The sequence below is a fragment of the Scyliorhinus canicula genome, chromosome 14 (assembly GCF_902713615.1).
Source record: "Scyliorhinus canicula chromosome 14, sScyCan1.1, whole genome shotgun sequence".
NCBI classification, from domain to species: domain Eukaryota; kingdom Metazoa; phylum Chordata; class Chondrichthyes; order Carcharhiniformes; family Scyliorhinidae; genus Scyliorhinus; species Scyliorhinus canicula.
Window position 1 is genome coordinate 121,028,545 of NC_052159.1, and position 18,918 is coordinate 121,047,462.

At 47.9% G+C, this 18,918-nt stretch overlaps 1 protein-coding gene across 11 annotated transcripts in view; it reads left to right on the forward strand.

Annotated features, from left to right (window-relative positions):
- LOC119977574 (zinc finger protein DZIP1-like) overlaps positions 1 to 18,918 on the forward strand; it is a 374,976-nt gene that overhangs the window by 116,750 nt on the left and 239,308 nt on the right. For all 11 annotated transcript variants that reach the window (XR_005463223.1, XM_038818673.1, XM_038818669.1 and 8 more), the window contains 2 exons: positions 9,462 to 9,524; positions 13,587 to 13,727. Coding sequence is in view for 10 of the 11 variants with exons in the window: in XM_038818673.1 (XP_038674601.1) it covers positions 9,462 to 9,524; positions 13,587 to 13,727 (204 nt within the window). In the remaining variant the exon portion in view is untranslated. The remainder of the gene's footprint in view (positions 1 to 9,461; positions 9,525 to 13,586; positions 13,728 to 18,918) is intronic.

The window sequence follows — 18,918 nt, forward strand, 5'->3', positions numbered from 1 at the left end:
TGCGGAGAATCGGCACCATTTGCGCCGGCATGTTTTGCACGGTGCCGGCCGTGGGCTGCTGGAATCGGCGGGGCTGCCGAGTCTCCGATCGGGATGGACCGAGCGGTCGCGCGGATACGACAGAGTCCCACTGGCGCCGTTCACCCCTGGTCGCTGCCAGCGGGAACTCTGCACGAAGGGTTGGGGAGGTGGCCTGTGGGGTGGGGAAAAGCGCTCTTTCATCAGGGGGGGCCTTCGATGGGGTCTGGCCCGCGATCGGGGCTCACTGATCGGCGGGCCGGCCTCTTCCCCCCCCCCCCCCCCCCCCCCCCACCCCACAGGACCTACTTTTTTCCGCTTCCGGCCCCAGAACCCACACGCCATGTTGCGTCAGGGCCAGAGTGTTGAAGAAGTCCCCCGCGCATGCGCGGGTTGGTGTGGCCCAACTGCGCAAGCGCGGGTTGGCGCGGCGCCCATTTGGCGTGAACACTTGTTTTGGAGAATTGCAATTGAAGTTGTTCATTTTGGAAGAGAGAACAAAAAAGCAGAGTATTATTGAAATGGGGAAAAACTTCAGAAACCTGCAACACAAAAGGACTTGGGGGTACTTGTGCACAAAACACAGAAAGCGAGCACACAGGTACAGCAGGTAATCGGGAAGTTTTTCCCCATTTCAATAATACTCTGCTTTTTTGTTCTCTCTTCCAAAATGAACAACTTCACGGGGGCAATTCTCCAAAACAAGTATTCACGCCAAATGGGCTTGCGCAGTTGGCCCATGAGTTTGAGTATATAGAACAGTACAGCACAGAACAGGCCCTTCGGCCCTCGATGTTGTGCCGAGCAATGATCACCCAACTTAACCCGTATCCCAACAATCCCCCCCATTAACCTTACACTACGGGCAATTTAGCATGGCCAATCCACCTAACCCGCACATCTTTGGACTGTGGGAGGAAACCGGAGCACCCGGAGAAAACCCACGCACACACGGGGAGGATATGCAGACTCCACACAGACAGTGACCCAGCCGGGAATCGAACCTGGGACCCTGGAGCTGTGAAGCATTGATGCTAACCACCATGCTACCGTGAGGAGGGAATTGTACAAGGTACTGGTGAGACCACATCTGGAGCACTGTGAGAAGTTTTGCTCCCCTTATTTAAAGAACAAAGAACAATACAGCACAGGAACAGGCCCTTCGGTCCTCCAAGTCTGTACCGGTTATGATACCAACCTTTGCTAAAACCCTCAGTACTTTCTTGTGCCGTATCCCCCGATACCCATCCTATCCATGTGTTTGTCAAGACGCCTTTTGAATGCTGTTAATGTATCTGCTTCCACAAATTACCCTGGCAACGCATTCCAGGCACTCACTACACTCTGCGTAAAAAAAAAAAACCTGCCTCGCACATCTCCTTTAAACTTCGCCCCATGGACCTTAAACCTATGCCCCCTGGTGACTGATCCCTCCACTCGGGGAAAAAGTGCCTGCCCATCCACTCCCCATCCATGCTCCTCATAATCTTATAGATATCTATCAGGTCACCCCTCAATCTCCGTCTTTCTAATGAAAACAGTCCGAGTCTATTCAGTCTCTCCACATAGCTAACACCCTCCAGACCAGGCAACCTCCTGGTGAATCTCCTCTGCACCCTCACCAAAGCCTCCACATCCTTCTGGTCGTGTGGCGACCAGAATTGTGTGTAATATTCCAATGGTGGCCTTACCAAGGTTGTATACAACTGTAGCATAACTTGCCAGTTGCCCCGTCCAATGAAGGGAAGCATTCCGTATGTTTTCTTGACTACCTGTACCAGCCTCCCCGGACAGGCGCCAGAATGTGGCAACTAGGGGCTTTTCACAGTAACTTCATTGAAGCCTACTCGTGACAATAAGCGATTTTAATTTTTTCATTTCACCTTGTCCACTTGTTTTGCCACCTTGAAACATTTGTGGACCTGCACACCCAGGGGATGGGCCATGGGGCCGGGGTAACCCCCAATGGGCCGACACAAACCGCTATTGCCACCATCTTGCTGTGCACCCCAGTAACCACCCAGCTTGACTCATTGTTTTGCAGAGTAACACCAGCTGTACTCCTACCCCACCGCCTCCGCCAAACCCACCAACTGGCTAGCGGGGCACAACGCGGCCCACCCAAGGAGAACCGATGGCATAAAGTTTCAGGGCGACCGAGCAAAGAACATACAGTACAGGAACAGGCCCTTCCGCCCTCCAAGCCTGTGCCGACTATGGTCCCTGCCTAAACTAAAACTGTATGCACTTACGGAGTCTGTATCATTCCATTCCCACCCTATTCATGTAGTTGTCTCAATGATCTTTGAATGCCGCTATCGCACCAGTTCCCACCACCTCCCCAGGCAGTGCATTCCATATATTTACTATCCTCTGACTATCCATGGGGTCCTTCCAGAGGAAGGTGCATCCGTGCCGTCACGGAAGCGCTATATGCCTAGTCAGCACAATACATTCATTTCAATGTGGACAGAGCCCACCAAGATGCCCGGGCTGTGGGGTTCGCTGCCATCGCCGAGATGCCCCGGGTGCAGGGGGTGATTGAAGGGGTGCATGCCACCCTATGAGCACCTGCAGAAGACAGACTGCTCTTCACAAACTTAGAAGGGTTCCACTTGATGAACATGCAGCCTGTGTGTGACTATGCTATGTGATGTCCAACATGCATATCTGCGCCCGATATCCAAGTAGTGTGCACGAGGTCTTCACCCTGGCAGACTCAACGGTTCTGGATGGTCTGTTGGCTCCTGGGCGACAGGAGCTATCCTCTGTGGTTGTGCTGATGACACCTATCCTGAGGCCACAGACAGACGTGGAGATCCGCTACAATGAATGGCCCCGGCTGCTGCTCGGGTATCCCAGGTAGCGTGGTGCCGCCCTCTTCTGCATGCAGTCCATGTGATGCGCCAGGGACAGAAGGTGAGGGTGAGTGTGGTTGAGGCGATGTGGTGTTCCGGCACACCTCCTGTGAATGTCACCAGCACGGGCCCGATCGCCGCCTTCTCCCTCGGGGTGATCGATGACCCTTCAGCTACTCCATGGGACAGGGATGTGAGCGGAACAAATCCTTGAGGCTTCCCCGCCACGTGCCACTGCCAGCACTGGAGGACTGTTCTCATCTCGACCAGGGTCTACATGCATGTGGCCATGGAACACAGGGAGTGAAACACCTCCATCTGAGTGTGGGCCACATCACCCAGTGACTCTGCCACCATCTTCTGGGTCGATGCCACATCAACCAGTGGCATCTCTCTCTGGGACTGCCATCTCCCTCTGGGACTGGTCCTCTTCCCTCTGTGTCTACCACGTTGGCCTGCTGCGACTGGGCGATGCTCTGGAGCGCCACTAGGTGGCTCTGGTACATGGCTGCTTGTGATAGGGCAGCCCTGTCCTGGGCCTCTGCCACCCGTACATAGTGCTCCAGGCCGTGCACATCTTGACCTATGGCCGAAACCTTCACCACGGACGCCACTCGTGCGGTGTTGGCCTGGGTGGCATGCATTGTCGGCATCACTTCCTGCTCCTGCAGGCGGTTCGATTTCTCCAACTGCACCTGCAGGCGCTGGATGGTGGCTGTTACCCCTCCTGTAGTCCCTGGCTCTGAAACTGCATCTCCACAATAGCCCTTTCCAGAACCTGTCCAGATGTTAGATAGTCCCTGGGCTCAGGCCGCCCTCCGACTGTCCGCCGCCTTGGGGGTTTCCTACTTCCACCTGCTGGGACCCCAGTTCCATCCCACACTTTTTATAAAACTCAACTGGGAATCCACCCGGTTCCGGGGCCTTTCCTGTCTGCATCGACCCCATCGACCTCCCTCAGCCCGATCGGGCCTCCCAATCCCTCCGTTTCACTTTCTCAACCCTTGGGGAATCCAACAGACGACCTTCCCAACCTCGCCATAATCCCTCTTCAACCAGTTCCCCCAGGTCCATGCTTCGCACCCCCTTGGGCCCCCCCAAGATGTTCGCCGCCATCTTCTCCTTCCCAACTGCTCCACATCAACTTCGCCCACGTCAGCCTCCCTCCCCTCCCCCACTCCCTCCCCTCAAAACCAGAAACAAAAACAAAAGAAACCCTACCATTCCCCCAGGTCAAAGGCTAGGAGTTCTATGGTGAGTAACTTACCTGCTGACCCCGCAAAGCCTGTCAACCATCTACAAGGCACAAGTCAGGAGTGTAATGGTATAGTCTTCACTTGCTTGGATGAGTGCAGCTCCAACAATACAGAAGAAGCTCAACACCATCCAGGACAAAGCAACCGGCTTGATTGCTCCTCCTTCCACAAATATTCAAACCCTCCACCACTGACGAACAGTAGAACCTTGCGTACTATCTACAAGATGCACTGCAGTAATTCACCGAGGTTCCTTCAACGGCACCTTCCAAACCAATCACCGCTACCATGTAGAAGGACAAGAGCAGCAGATACCTGGTAACCCCATCACCTGGAGGCTACCCTACAGGGGCTGATTTAGCACTTTGGGCTGAACAGCTGGCTTGTAATGCAGAACAATGCCAGCAGTGTGGGTTCAATTCCCGTACCGACCTCCCCGAACAGGCGCCGGAATGTGGCGACTAGGGGCTTTTCATAGTAACTTCATTGAAGCCTACTTGTGACAATAAGCAATTATTATTATTATTGCTGATCTAGCTGCAGCATCAAAAGGTCTTTTCAAGAGCAACTAGGGGTGGAAAACCAGGGGTGTGTGGACAGTCTGGGACATGTTGACATTGAAAAAGAGGAGGTATTGTGTCGTTTAAAAGATATTAAGGTAGATAAGTTTCCTGGGCCGGATGGGATTTACCAAAGACAGTGAGGAAATCAAGGGAGCAAATTGCTGGGGCCTTGGCTGACATCTTTGTATCCTCATTGGCTACAGGCTACATCGGGGATGGCTTCTTTAATGTGTTTCGGGTGGAAGCTTGACAAGTGGAGCATCGTGAGGTTATCCGTGGGCTTGCGGTAAAGCAAACTGCTGAGGTGACCATCTTTGATGGAGATGAGTGTGTCCAAGAATGCAATCGATTTTGGAGAGTAATTCATGGTAAGTCTGATGGTGGGATGGAATCCCACAAATGGCCCTCCGTATACGCAGGATCTGCTCAAATGAGGAGGGGCGTAACAGACATCTATAGTGCTGAAAGATGCCCTTGTGTGAACAGGATATGGCGCTCGACTCATCGATCGACAGTTCCAATGCGCCACAGCAAAAAACCGCATCGACCTCCTCAGAAGACAAACATGGGACACAACCGACAGAGTACCCTTCGTCGTCCAGTACTTCCCCGCAGTGGAGAAACTACAACATCTTCTTCGCAGCCTTCAACACGTCATTGATGAAGACGAACAACTTGCCAAGGTCATCACCACACCCCCACTACTTGTCTTCAAACAACTGCGCAACCTCAAACAAACCATTGTTTGCAGCATACTGCCCAGCCTACAGAACAGCAACCATGACACCACACAACCCTGCCATGGCAATCACTGCAAGACGTGCCAGATCATCGACATGGGTACCACCAATGCGCGTGAGAACACACCCACCAGGTACGCGGCACATAGTTGTGTGACTCGGCCAACGTTGTCTACCTTATACGCTGCAGGAAAGGATGTCCCGAAGTGTGGTACATTGGCAGGACCATGCAGACGGATGAACGGACATTGTGCGACAATCGGCAGCAGAAATGTTCCCTTCCAATCGGGGAGCACTTCAGCAGTCAAGAGCATTCAGCCTCTGATCTCCGGGTAAGCTTTCTTCAAGGCGACCTTCAAGACGTGCGACAGCGCAAAATCGTCGAACATAAACTTATAGCCAAGTTCTGTACACATGAGTATGGCCTCAACCAGGACCTTGGATTCATGTCGCATTACATTCACCACCTACCATCTGGCCTGGGCTTGCGAAATCCTACCAAATGTCCTGGCTGGAGACAATTCACACTTCTTTAACCTGGGATTAGCCCTCTCTCTGGATCTGTAAAGACTTAATTACCTGCAAATGCTCGCATTCAAAGCATTATCTTGCATCTTTGACTTTGTCTGTGTATATGTTTCTGGAACCTACCTCTTCCTTACCTGAGGAAGGAGCAGTGCTCTGAAAGCTAGTGTTTGAAACAAACATGTTGGACTTTAACCTGCTGTTGTAAGACTTCTTACTGTGCTCACCCCAGTCCAACACCAGCATCTCCACAACGAGGTTGGTAGAATGGCAGGTGGTGTTGAGGATTGTCAGAGGATTATTAGACTAAATATTATTGCTAGACTTACATATGATTAAAAATATGCATTATCTGTGATGTATTTTACCCACATCCTAATTTTAAATGGTCCTTGAGAATCATCAGTTGTTGTTTTCAACAGCCTTTTGTAAGCTTGTTCTGTCTGTGGGAATTCAAGCTTCTCAAGCAGCCCATGTGAGCACTTAAGTTTCATTTTAAAGCCTGTATAGGTTTTATACATAACCTTGCATGATTTTATTTATTAACCCTTTCAGGCCAGTTGAGTATGATCAGTACTCTGCCTATTGTGAACAGCAGATGTACAGTGTGCTGGTACTACCAATTGATTAATTTAATTTATTTCCCCAGCTGCCTGGAAGGGGGGGGGGGGGGGGGGGGGGTGATTTGAATCTGCATCGCCAGAGCATTGACATGTTAGCTCTTTTATGTCCCTACAGATGCTGCCAGACCTGCTGAGATTTTCCAGCATTTTCTCTTTGCCGGAGCATTAGTCTGGGTTTGTGACTTACTAGTAGAGTGTCATTACCAATATACCATCACCTCCCAAACTCGTTTGTTTGTTCTTAGTGTTTGTGATTTGTTGATGTTTGAAAACCTATCTATTGCTGGATTGGTGGTTGTGAATATCGCCACTGCTTTAGAGAGAAATAGATAGCCCTTTTTACTGGTAAAGATATTTCTCATTTTCTGTTGGGCCAGACAAACCCCTGACTTCTAATATGATCACAATGCCAGAAAGAAATAATTTATATATATACAGTGGGTTTTAGAACCTGAGGATGTCCTAAAACAGGATTTATGGGCTCACAGTGTAGCTCAATATACATTCTAGTGTTGCTATATTTGGTTATATATATGGCAGTCAATATGGTCGCCTTTCTTAATCCTAATTACATTTGCTCAAGAGTCGCCAGGTATCTTTCGATACCGACACAAGGTTCAAACCCGAATACTGATCAAAGAACCAATGTACCAGTTAGTTAGTTCAAAGTCAATACAATTTATTTATACACACAGTAATATCTACTCATGCACAAAATACTATAAACTAAACTATCTCTAACGCTAACGCCTATACTTAACTTCGGGTGCCCACTCTGTCAGAGGAACAATGTCCGTTGTTCGGATCTGAGGTTGTTGGGTACGAGGATGTAACAGGAGAACAGCTAAGGTTGTCCGCCTGATAACGAGCATTGACCTTGGACTTACTTGCTTCTGGTGCAACTGGTGGACGGGTCTCTCCGCTTTGAGAGCCGAGTCCAAGAGAGCGATTCTCTCTCGGGGGTTTCTTTTTATACCCGAAGGGGCTTCGCGCGCTTTTGGGCGGGCCTTGAACTTGGCCCCACTTAATTGGGCCGCATCTTGATCACTGGTATTGATCTTGACCAATAAAGGGGTGGATGCCCTGATGGCTGGGCATGTCCTAGGTGGCCATTGGCCTTGCTTTGTTTACGCTTTCGGTTTGGGGAACTGGCGCCGGGGTGTCTGGAGCTAGATCGGTTGCTTGAGTGTCTTTCCTTTGTTCCCGGAGATGGGCCATCAATATGTTAATTGACCTACAGTTTCAGTCTTGTCTGGGAGCTGCCTTCTCCAATATGCATACAGGCTCTGTGCCTGCTTGCTTTCTCAACATTGTCCATATTTCCCTACAGTCATTGCGATCATCAATTTTGTATTCTAGAAGTGGCCATCCCAGATGGCTACACTATTCACACACACAGCCCTGTCCTTTCAGACAGAAGATCATGTCCATACATTGTGCCTTTTTTGACGAACTGAAAGTTTGACAGATAGCCATTCTCTGCTTCGTTCCCCATGACAATACCTTGTCCAATCAGAGTTGATTTGCCTGGTTTGAATTAATAGTAATAATCTTTATTTTTGTCACAAGTAGGCTTGCATTAACACTGCAATGAAGTTACTGTGAAAGGCCTCTAGTCGCCACATTCTGGCACCTGTTCGAGTACACAGAGGGAGAATTCAGAATGTCCAATTCACCTAACAGCACGTCTTTCGGGACTTTTGGGAGGAAACCAGAGCTCTGGGAGGAAACCCACGCAGACACGGGGAGAACGTGCACTCCACACAGACAGTGATCCAAACCGGGAATCGAACCTGTGACCCTGGTGCTGTGAAGCAACAGTGCTAACCACTGTGCTACCGTGTTGAACAAAAGCTTGGTAGTTAACATTATCTGCTACATTCTCCATGGCAAGACCTCTACCAACCAGAGTCCACTTGCCAACCAATCAGTACCCTTCTGTAATAATCTCGCCAAGGCCAGTCTTCCAACACCATTCCCTTTTATTTACATAACAAAATGGCTGCAGATGTGGCTTACAACATGCAGGACCAAGCCCGCGGACCGAGAGAATACAAGCTCAGGTTGAAGCAGTGGATTTTAAACTCCCACTGCTCGTTTACCATTGGGCAAGCTCCCCCCCGCCTGCTCAGTAGGGAAGTTCATACTCCACAAAGCCCAGGGAGATCTATTGATGATCCCATGTGTCCTTTGTGACCACCTTAACACTTTCACTGATTGTAACCTTGCAAACGTTTCTGAATAATGCAAGATGGAAAGCTTTGACAGCATGTCTCTATTTTCATCAATACTCCAAGTTATTAACTACCAAAATACTATATTCATTTGTTATTACAATTCCTGCCTACATGAGTACTTCATGAGCATTTCGAACTTCCTCTTCTATGGTGATTTTTAAGTCAATATTGGTCATTAACTTTATGCAAATATTAATAATTGAAATTTTCAATATAATCTGTTCATTACAGTTAAACTGTACCTAAATAAATTGGGCCTTACATACTCCTCACCCACAAGGTGATTTTTATTATGCAAACAATTCCAGAAACTATTCTACATCCATGTCATCGTGCTGGCAGCAATCCTCATTTTTTATAATACTAATTGAGGGTGGAATGTTAGATAGAACATGAAACATTTTTAATTGCATAATTTAGAAAGGTATATATGACAGGGCTAGCATATTAGATGTTAATGCAATGTTCTGCTAGGATTGCAGAATGTCAGATTAAATTATACTCCAGTGATAGGCTCTGACCAAGAAGGGAAAATACCACAAACTAAGACATTGCATATTTTTTGAGTGATAATGTTTTTGCTATCCATACTACATAAATATCAGGAATTTAACATGATTTATTTGTACTTTGATTCATAGGAACAGAAGTGGACATCAGAAATAAGCAGTGTTTTTGAAAGACATGACAATGAGAAACAGAAGGTAATTTTTATCGTAATTTTCTAAAGAACACTCATCTGGACACTGACATATAAAGATTTTTTTTTTAACGAGTTTTAAAGGGACTGACAGCCAGTTTAATGGTGCACACCATTATTAATATGTAGTTGTCCACAATTTGTGACAAGGAGGAAATAGATCCCTGTGAATTGTAAATCATTGCATATTGCTGGACATTTTCTGCTGCTCCACTATTAACCTCACAAAACAGGACAGCTCACCCTCAACCTCACTGTTAGTTTCAATAAATTGCTGTGTTTGCATTTTTATTAGAAATTAACTGTGCAGTGATTTTAAGTATGGTCCTGAACAGCATAACTATATTTCCAGCTGGAAAACACATTGTTCTTTCTTATCCTGTACCTGATTTGACCCTGTTTCTTTCTGAACCCTTAAACCTTATTGATTATGGAGATAGAATGTTGGTCCTATCATTCACCAAGACCCTAGATGCATTATTGCTGACATTTTACTGTTATCAACTTACACTTCCAGCATCTTGCAGTCCATTGTTTTTCAGAGTAAGGCAAGGGAAACTGTAATTAATGGGCACAATTCAAAATGCCTCACCCCAGCAAACTCTGGGCCAGTTTGGCATCCTTTACAAAAGTTGAGCTGTTAAAAGTTATCGCATTATCGACCGTAGAGTTGCTGGCTACAGGAAAAAGCTACAGACTTTAACCTGCTATCCACGTGGAAAGCAGTACACCAACTCCGTCAGACACGGGGGACCTTCTATGAACACGGAGAGAAGGCTAGCCGCCTACTGGCTCACCAGCTGATAAAGCGGGCAGCCACGCGAGAAATGGCGCAGGTAAAGGATAGCAGAGGCAGACTGGTAGCAGACTGGTAGCGGAACTAAAAGAGGTCAATCGAGCATTTGAGATCTTTTACCGAGGACAGCACACTTCCGAGGGGAATAAGATGGGGATGTGGGGATGAAACAGTTCGATGGAATGGATATGCCAGTTGTGGCTCAAGGACAGGCTGGGGGAATTGGAAGCACCAATAGATCTGGGAGAAACCATGGAGAGCATCAGTTCCATGTAGGCTGGGAAGTCACCGGCAACTCGGCCAGTTTTCAGTGGGGAATCGCCGCGGGGGCCAGTTTTCAGTGGAGAATCGGCACGGGGGCCTTTTTCAATGGCGCGCAAGACTGGTGGATCGTGGGAAGGCGTCAGACCCGATCGCGGGTCTGACGCCCCATTCTCCTCCCCCGCGCTGAGCGTGATTTAGACACGGAGCCTCGGGGAATCCCACTCAAGGACCCGACGAATGCGACTCATATGGACCCATTTTGCTCTCTGACTTTCTATATTCCTAAGAGTTTTGCAGTTTACGGTTTATTTCCTCTCTGTGTTAGACCTACCAAAATGCATTACCTCACACTTAGAACATAGAACATTATAGCGCATTACGGGCCCTTCGGCCCTCGATGTTGCGCCGACCCGAGAAAACATCTGAAGCCTATCTGACTTACACTATTCCATTTTCATCCATATGTCTATCATGTGACCACTTAAATGCCCTTAAATTTGGCGAGTCTACTACTGTTGCAGGCAGGGTGTTCCACACTCCTACTACTCTCTGAGTAAATAAATTGCCTCTGACATCTGTCCTATATCTACCACCCCTCAATTTAAAGCTATGTCCCCTCGTGTTGGTCATCACCATCCGAGAAAAAAGACTCTCGCTGTCCACCCTATCTAACCCTCTGACTATCTTATATGTCTCTATTAAGTCACCTCTCAGCCTTCTCCTCTCTAACGAAAACACCTCAAGTCTCTGAGCCTTTCCTCGTAAGACCTTCCCTCCATACCAGGCAACATCCTAGTAAATCTCCTCTGAACCCTTTCCAAAGCTTCCACATCCTTCCTATAATGTGGTGACCAGAACTGCATGCAGTACTCCAGGAGCGGCCGCACCAGAGTTTTGTACAGCTGCAGCATGACCTTGTGGCTCCGAAACTCAATCCCCCTACTGATAAAGGCTAGCACACCATATGCCTTCTTAACAGCTCTATTAACCTGGGTGGCAACTTTTAGGAATTTATGTACCTGGATGCCGAGATCTCTCTGTTCATCTACACTACCAAGAATCTTGCCATTAGCCCAGTACTCTGCATTCCTGTTACTCCTTCCAAAGTGAACTTTTCCGCATTAAACTCCATCTGCCACCTCTCAGCCCAGCTCTGCAGCTTATCTATGTCCCTCTGTAACCTATAACATCCTTCAACAGACTTGTCTGGATTAAACTCCATTTGCCATTTCTCTGCCTAAGTCTCCAACTTATCTATGTCCTGCTGTATTCTTCCAACACTATCTGCCACTCCACCAACCCTGATGTCATCCGTAAACGTGCTAATCAGACCCATCTACATTTTCCTCCAAATCGTTTATGTACACTACAAACAACAGATGCCCCAGCACAGATCACGGTGGAACACCACTAGTCACAACCTTCCATTCAGAAAAACACCCTTCTACTGCAACCCTTTGGCTTCTGCGACCGAGCCAGTTCTGAATCCATCTTACCACCTCACCTCTGCTCCAGTGCAACTTCATCTTTTGAACCCTCACAACAGTTAAGAAGCATTTAGATGAGCACTTGAAATTATATATACAAGGCTACAGACCAAGTGCTGGAAATGGGATTAGAGCAGATAGGTGTTTGATGTCTGGTGCAGGCACAATGAGTCGAAGGGCCTCTTTCTCTGCTGTAAAACTCTATGGGCTGGATTCTCCGATTCTGAGGCGGTGTCCCCACGGCGGCGTTGGAACGTTGGCGTGTTACAACCAAAAATTTGGCGTAAAACGGCTACTGATCCTCCGTTTGACTGGAGGCTAGCAGCCGAGCAGCGTAGAGCACCCGGCTCTAGCTGCTGATATGACCCGGAGAATTGCCAGGTCTGTGACCGCGCATGTGCTCAGCGGCAGCCTGCAGCTCCTGTGCCATGCAACAGGTCCTGCAAAATAGAGCCCCCCCCCCCCCTTGGCTGGTTTGTGCACCCCACACCACCCCCCAACAGTGCCCCCAGCCCCTGCCAAAGACCCCCTGCCCCTTCCCCGAACTTGGCAGCACCGGACTGAGTCCGGAGCCACCACGCCAAGTTCCCAACGGATGATAGCACATGCGACCGATGTCGTCGGGAACTCGGCCGGTCGGGGTGGAGCATCGGCAGGGTGGGCCTCAGGCAACGTTCAGAGGCCATCGATACGCCGCGCGGTGTACTCTGCGAGAATACTGCATTGGAGGGGGCGGAGCATTGCGAAAGTGGTGCCGCCCCCCATTTGGTCAGAAACGGGTATTCTCCGGCCGATCGCCGAACGCGATTTCGGCATCGGCGACCAGAGAATCCCGCCTCATGAATCTATGCCTAAAAACATTCTAACCTCTCTCTGACCTCCACTGCTTTATCCACACATTGGTCTGTCTTGGAGACCGTAACTGCCGCATTGAGCAAACTTCAGGCTAAAATTGCAGACATGCCTGAGTGACATAACTTGACTTTTGTCTGCACATTTAAAACCCTTGCGGGTGGTCAACTTGCCTGCTGAAAAGAGGAGGTCAAAATTAGAGAGGTGTGAATCACGTTTAATTCCCCCCAAAAGGGATAGTTAAATTTAGCCCTTTAATGTTTGGAGCAAGTTTGTTACTGGGGCTGATCGGTCTGTTCCTGCACCTTATATCCTATTTCCTGTGTCATTCCTGAAAATAGTTTGTTACCCATGATCTATAGATTGCAAAAGCAGAGTAGATTTAATATAGGAATACTTACATAGCATTTTGAAATTAAAAATGAATGATTATTGATAAATTGTTCTGTCCGTGGGGAGTATGCGCACTCTCCCCATTATGGGGCTTTCAGCCCCACAACCCAAAGATGTGCAGTTTAGGTGGATTATCCACGCTAAATTGCCCCTGTTAATTGGAAAAAAAGTAATTGGGTACTCTAAATTTAAAAAGAAATTGATAAATTCTTTGTACTATTCAAGAAACTTAAAGCATTTATTACATTAAATCATCAATTTTTGTGCCTTATAGATCCAGCTTGATATAGAAAGTTTGATGTCATCGATTACAAAAAACCAGAAGGAAAGCTCCTCCTACTACAAGAAAAAAATTAAAGAACTAGGTCGAAAATTACACAATCAGCATCAATTGATAACTGAAGAGACGGAAGAGGTTAGAGCCATTCAACTAAATCTTGCATGAAGTGCTGCACATGATGATCCAACATTTTGTAATGATTTTCTTTGGCTGAGGAAAGTGGTCATGATGTTGACCATTTGTAGAGGCTTCAAAAGATCTGGGATGGGATTCTGTGTCCCGCCAGCCCTGTTTTCCAGCGTGGCGTGCCACCGCCGGGAGCGGGATCCTCCTTCCCGGCAGCCGGTCAATGGGGTTTCCATTGTGACCGGCCCACGCCATCAGGAAATCCGCAGGTGTGGGTTCACTACCGGCGAAGCAGAAGATTCTGCCGGTGGAGAATCCCGCTGCTTATGCTGCAAATAATAGTTAGCACAAAAGTTCCTTCTTCCTCATCCATTACTCACAGGGGCAGCACGGTGCTACAGTGGTTAGCACTAGCACGGCTGCCTCACAGCGCCAAGGACCCGGGTTCAATTCCGAGCTCGGGTGACTGTGTGGAGTCTTCACATTCTTCCTGTGTCTGTGTGGGTTTCCTCCGGGTGCTCCGGTTTCCTCCCACAGTTCAAAGATGTGCAGGTTAGGTGAATTGGCCATGATAAATTGCCCCTAGGTGGGTTTACGGGGATAGGGTGGGCAATTGGGCCCAGGTACGGTGCGCTTTCAGAGGGTTGGTGCAGATTCGATGACCTCCTTCTGCACTTTGTGGATTCCATGATACCAGGCAAGAGAACTCAGTCTGCCAATGGGGAGATTTACAATTAAATTTCTTCCTGGACTAATGTTAAATGAATATCCCATTTAGTACAATATGGATTTCAGTGCTGCTTGATAACTTTTTGTCAAAAGTTCTAGTTTCAGCTTTTTCAGTTTGAAGTTAAAGGGCGCGATTCTCCGCTCCCGCGGAAAATCGCGAGGCCGCTCCTTGCCCCCTATTCTCCCCTCCCGGCGGGGCTAGGAGTGGCGCTCCGTAACTCTCGGCCGTGGGGGCGTTGTGCCAAGAATGACGCGGCCGGCACGCCTAATGACGTCAGCTGCACATGCGCACTTGCTCTGACCCGCAAGACGTGGCGGCTTGATCTTGCAGGGCGGCGGAGGGGAAATAGTGCGTCCGATTTGGATACTGGCCCGACGATCGGTGGGCATCGATCGCGGGCCTGACCCCTCCCGAGCACAGTCGTGGTGCTCTTGCCCAGATCGGCCGTCTAGAAGCCCCAAACGGGCATCTGGAGCCCGTTTCACGACGGCAGCGACCAGGTGTGTCTGCCGCTGTCGTGAAACGGTCGTGAACGGCAGGCCGCTCGGCCCATCCGGGTCGGAGAATCACGGCGAACGCCGATTCTTCCGAGCGGGGGGGGTGAATCGCGGGGGGCGCCGGGGGGTGTAAAGAATGTTGGGGGCCCTCCCGCGATTCTCCCAGGCTGCGTGGGGAGCGGAGAATTCCGCCCAAAGATTTTCAAATTTAAATCTATAGAATACAAAAATTGCTTATCTGTATATTTTGATCAAAAGTTCCTTTGCATTTTGAAGAAACATTTTTGGAACTAACAAAAAGAACAAAGAAAAATTACAGCACAGGAACAGACCCTTCAGCCCTCCAAGCCTGCGCCGATCCAGATCCTCTATCTACAATTGTCGCCTATTTTCTAAGGATCTGTAACCCTCTGCTCCCTACCCATTCATGTATCTCTCCAGATACATCTTAAATGACGCTATCGTGCCGGCCTCTACCACTTCCGCTGGCAACGCGTTCCAGGCACCCACCACCCTCTGTGTAAAGAACTTTCCACACATATCTCCCTTAAAATTTTCCCCTCTCACCTTGAACTCGTGACCCCGATGTAATTGAGTCCCCCACTCTGGGAAAAAGCTTCTTGCTATCCACGCTGCCTATACCTCTCATGATTTTGTAGACCTCAATGAGGTCCCCCCTCAACCTCCGTCTTTCTAATGAAAATAATCCTAATCTACTCAACCTCTCTTCATAGCTGGCACCCTCCATACCAGGCAACATCCTGGTGAACCTCCTCTGCACCTTCTCCAAAGCATCCACATCCTTTTGGTAATGTGGCGACCAGAACTGCACGCAGTATTCCAAATGTCCAAGTCCTATACAATTCCAAGTCTTATACAGCTGTAACATGACCTGCCAACTCTTGTACTCAATATCCCTTCCGATGAAGGAAAGCATGCTGTATGCCTTCTTGACCACTCTATTGACCTGCGCAGCCACCTTCAGGGTACAATGGACCTGAACACCCAGATCTCTCTGTACATCAATTTTCCCCAGGGCTTTTTCTTTTACCATATCGTTCGCTCTTGAATTGGATCTTCCAAAATGCATCACCTCGCATTTGCCCGGATTGAACTCCATCTGCCATTTCTCCGCCCAACTCTCCAAACTATCTATATTCTGCTGTATTCTCTGACAGTCCCCTTCACTATCTGCTATTCCACCAATCTTAGTGTCATCTGCAAACTTGCTAATCAGACCACCTATACATTCCTACAGATCATTTATATATATCACAAACAATAGTGGTCCTAGCACGGATCCCTGTGGAACACCACTGGTGACAGTTCTTCATTTTGAGAAACTCCCTTCCACTACTACTCTCTGTCTCCTGTTGCCCAGCCAGTTCTTTATCCATCTAGCTCAGGGGTGGGCAAACTATGGCCCGCGGGCCGCATGCGGCCCGCTAAAGGTATTTATGCAGCCCACCAAGTCATTAAAAAAAAATTTTTTTTAATTTTTTTTATTTTCTTTAAATGTTTTATTATTATTTAATGGGGGGGGCTGTTGGGTTACTTACTGGTATAGGGTGGATACGTTGACTTGAGTAGGGTGATTATTGCTCGGCACAACGTCGAGGGCCGAAGGGCCTGTTCTGTGCTGTACTGTTCTATGTTCTATATGAGGCACCCAGAATCATAACCGGGTGAAGTAATTATTTTACATAATATACTATGCGACCCTTTAAAATTGTGAATTTCTGAATGTGGCCCTTGCATGGAAAAGTTTGCCCACCCCTGATCTAGCTAGTACACCCTGGACCCCATGAAACTTCACATTCTCCATCAGCCTACCATGGGGAACCTTATCAAATGCCTTACTGAAGTCCATGTATATGTCATCTACAGCCCTTCCCTCATCAATCAACTTTGTCACTTCCTCAAAGAATTCTATTAAGTTTGTAAGACCATGTTGCCTTTCACTGATAAGCTCATTTTCTTCCAACTGGGAATAAATCCTATCCCTCAGTATCTTCTCCAGTAGCTTCCCTACCACTGACGTCAGGCTCAACGGTCTATAATTACTTGGATTATCCCTGCTACCCTTCTTAAATAAGGGGACAACATTAGCAATTCTCCAGTCCTCCGGTACCTCATCCATTATTAAGAATGCCGCAAAGATATCTGTTAAGGCCCCAGCCATTTCCTCTCTCACTTCCCTCAGTAACCTGGGATAGATCCCATCCGGACCTGGGGACTTGTCCACCTTAATACCTTTTGGAATACCCAACACATTCTCCTTCCTTATGCCGACCTGACCTAGAGTAATCAAACATCTATCCCTAACTGCAACATCCATCATGTCCCTCTCCTCAGTGAATACCGATGCAAAGTACTCATTAAGAATCTCACCCATTTTCTCTGACTCCACGCATAACTTTCCTCCTTTGTCCTCGAGGGGGCCAACCCTTTCTCTAGATACCCTCTTGCTCCTTATATATGAATAAAAGGCATTGGGATTTTCCTAAACCCTGTTTGCAAAAGATATTTCATGACCCCTTTTAGCCCTCTTGATTCCTCGTTTCAGATTGGTCCTACATTCCCGATATTCTTCCAAAGCTTCGTCTGTCTTCAGTCGCCTACACCTAATGTATGTTTCCTTTTTCCTTTTAGCTCTCCTCACAATTTCACCTGTCATCCATGGTTCCCTAATCTTGCCATTTCTATCCCGCATTTTCACAGGGACATGTCTGTCCTGCACTCTAATCAACCTCTCTTTAAAAGCCTCCTACATAGCAAATGTGGATTTACCTTCAAACAGTTGCTCCCAATCCACATTCCCCAGCTCCTGCCGAATTTTGGTATAGTTGGCCTTCCCCCAACACTCTTCCTTTAGGACCACTCTCGTCTTTGTCCATGAGTATTCTAAAACTTACGGAATTGTGATAACTATTCTCAAAGTAATCCGCGACTGAAACTTCAGACACCTGGCCGGGCTCATTCCCCAACACCAGGTCCAGTGTGGCCCCTTCCCGAGTTGGACTGTTTACATACTGCTCTAGAAAACGCTCCTGGATGCTCCTTACAAATTCTGCTCCATCTAGACCTCTGACACTAAATGTATCCCAGTCAATGTTGGGAAAATTAAAATCTCCTATCATCACCACCCTGTTGCTCCTATATCTTTCCATAATCTGTTTACATATTTGTGCCTCTATTTCACGCTCGCTGCTGTCTGTCTTACAGCCCCAACATTGTTATCGCACCCTTCTTATTTCTGAGCTCTGCCCATATCGCCTCAATGCTTGGGTCCTCCATAGTGCCCTCCTTCAGCACAGCTGTGATATCCTTTCTGACCAGTGCTGCAAGTCCTCCACCCCTTTTACCTCCCTCCCTATCCTGCCTGAAGCATCGATATCCTGGGATATTTAATGCCAATCATGCCCTTCCCTCAACCAAGTTTCACTAATAGCAATAACATCATACTCCCAGGTACTAATCCAAGCCCTAAGTTCATCTGCCTTACCCACTCCACTTCTTGCATTAAAACAAATGCACCTCAGACCGCCAGTCCCTTTGCGTTCATCATCTGCTCCCTGCCTACTCTTCCCCTTAGTCACGCTGACTTCATGATCTAGTTCCTTACAGGCTTTATTTACTACCTCCTTACTGTCCACTAACCTAATTTGGTTCCCATCCCCCTGCCACATTAGTTTAAACCCTCCCCAACAGCGTTAGCAAAAGCACCCTATTTTTTCCCTTCCACTTTGATCAACTGTGTTCAAATTTATTTTTCTGTTCTTTGTTTTTTTTCATAGCTTTTAGCAGCTTTCTTTCCTTCAGCTTGGAACTGTGGTCTTGCAACTTTAACTGGACTGTCTGTCAGCTTTTTACTTTCGTTTTAGGCTGTTTGCTGCGGGGTTGTTTTAGTTTAGTTTTCAGAGCCGGATAGCTGCAGTCACAGCCAGAAGAGGTATTAGGCTCTCTCTCTGTA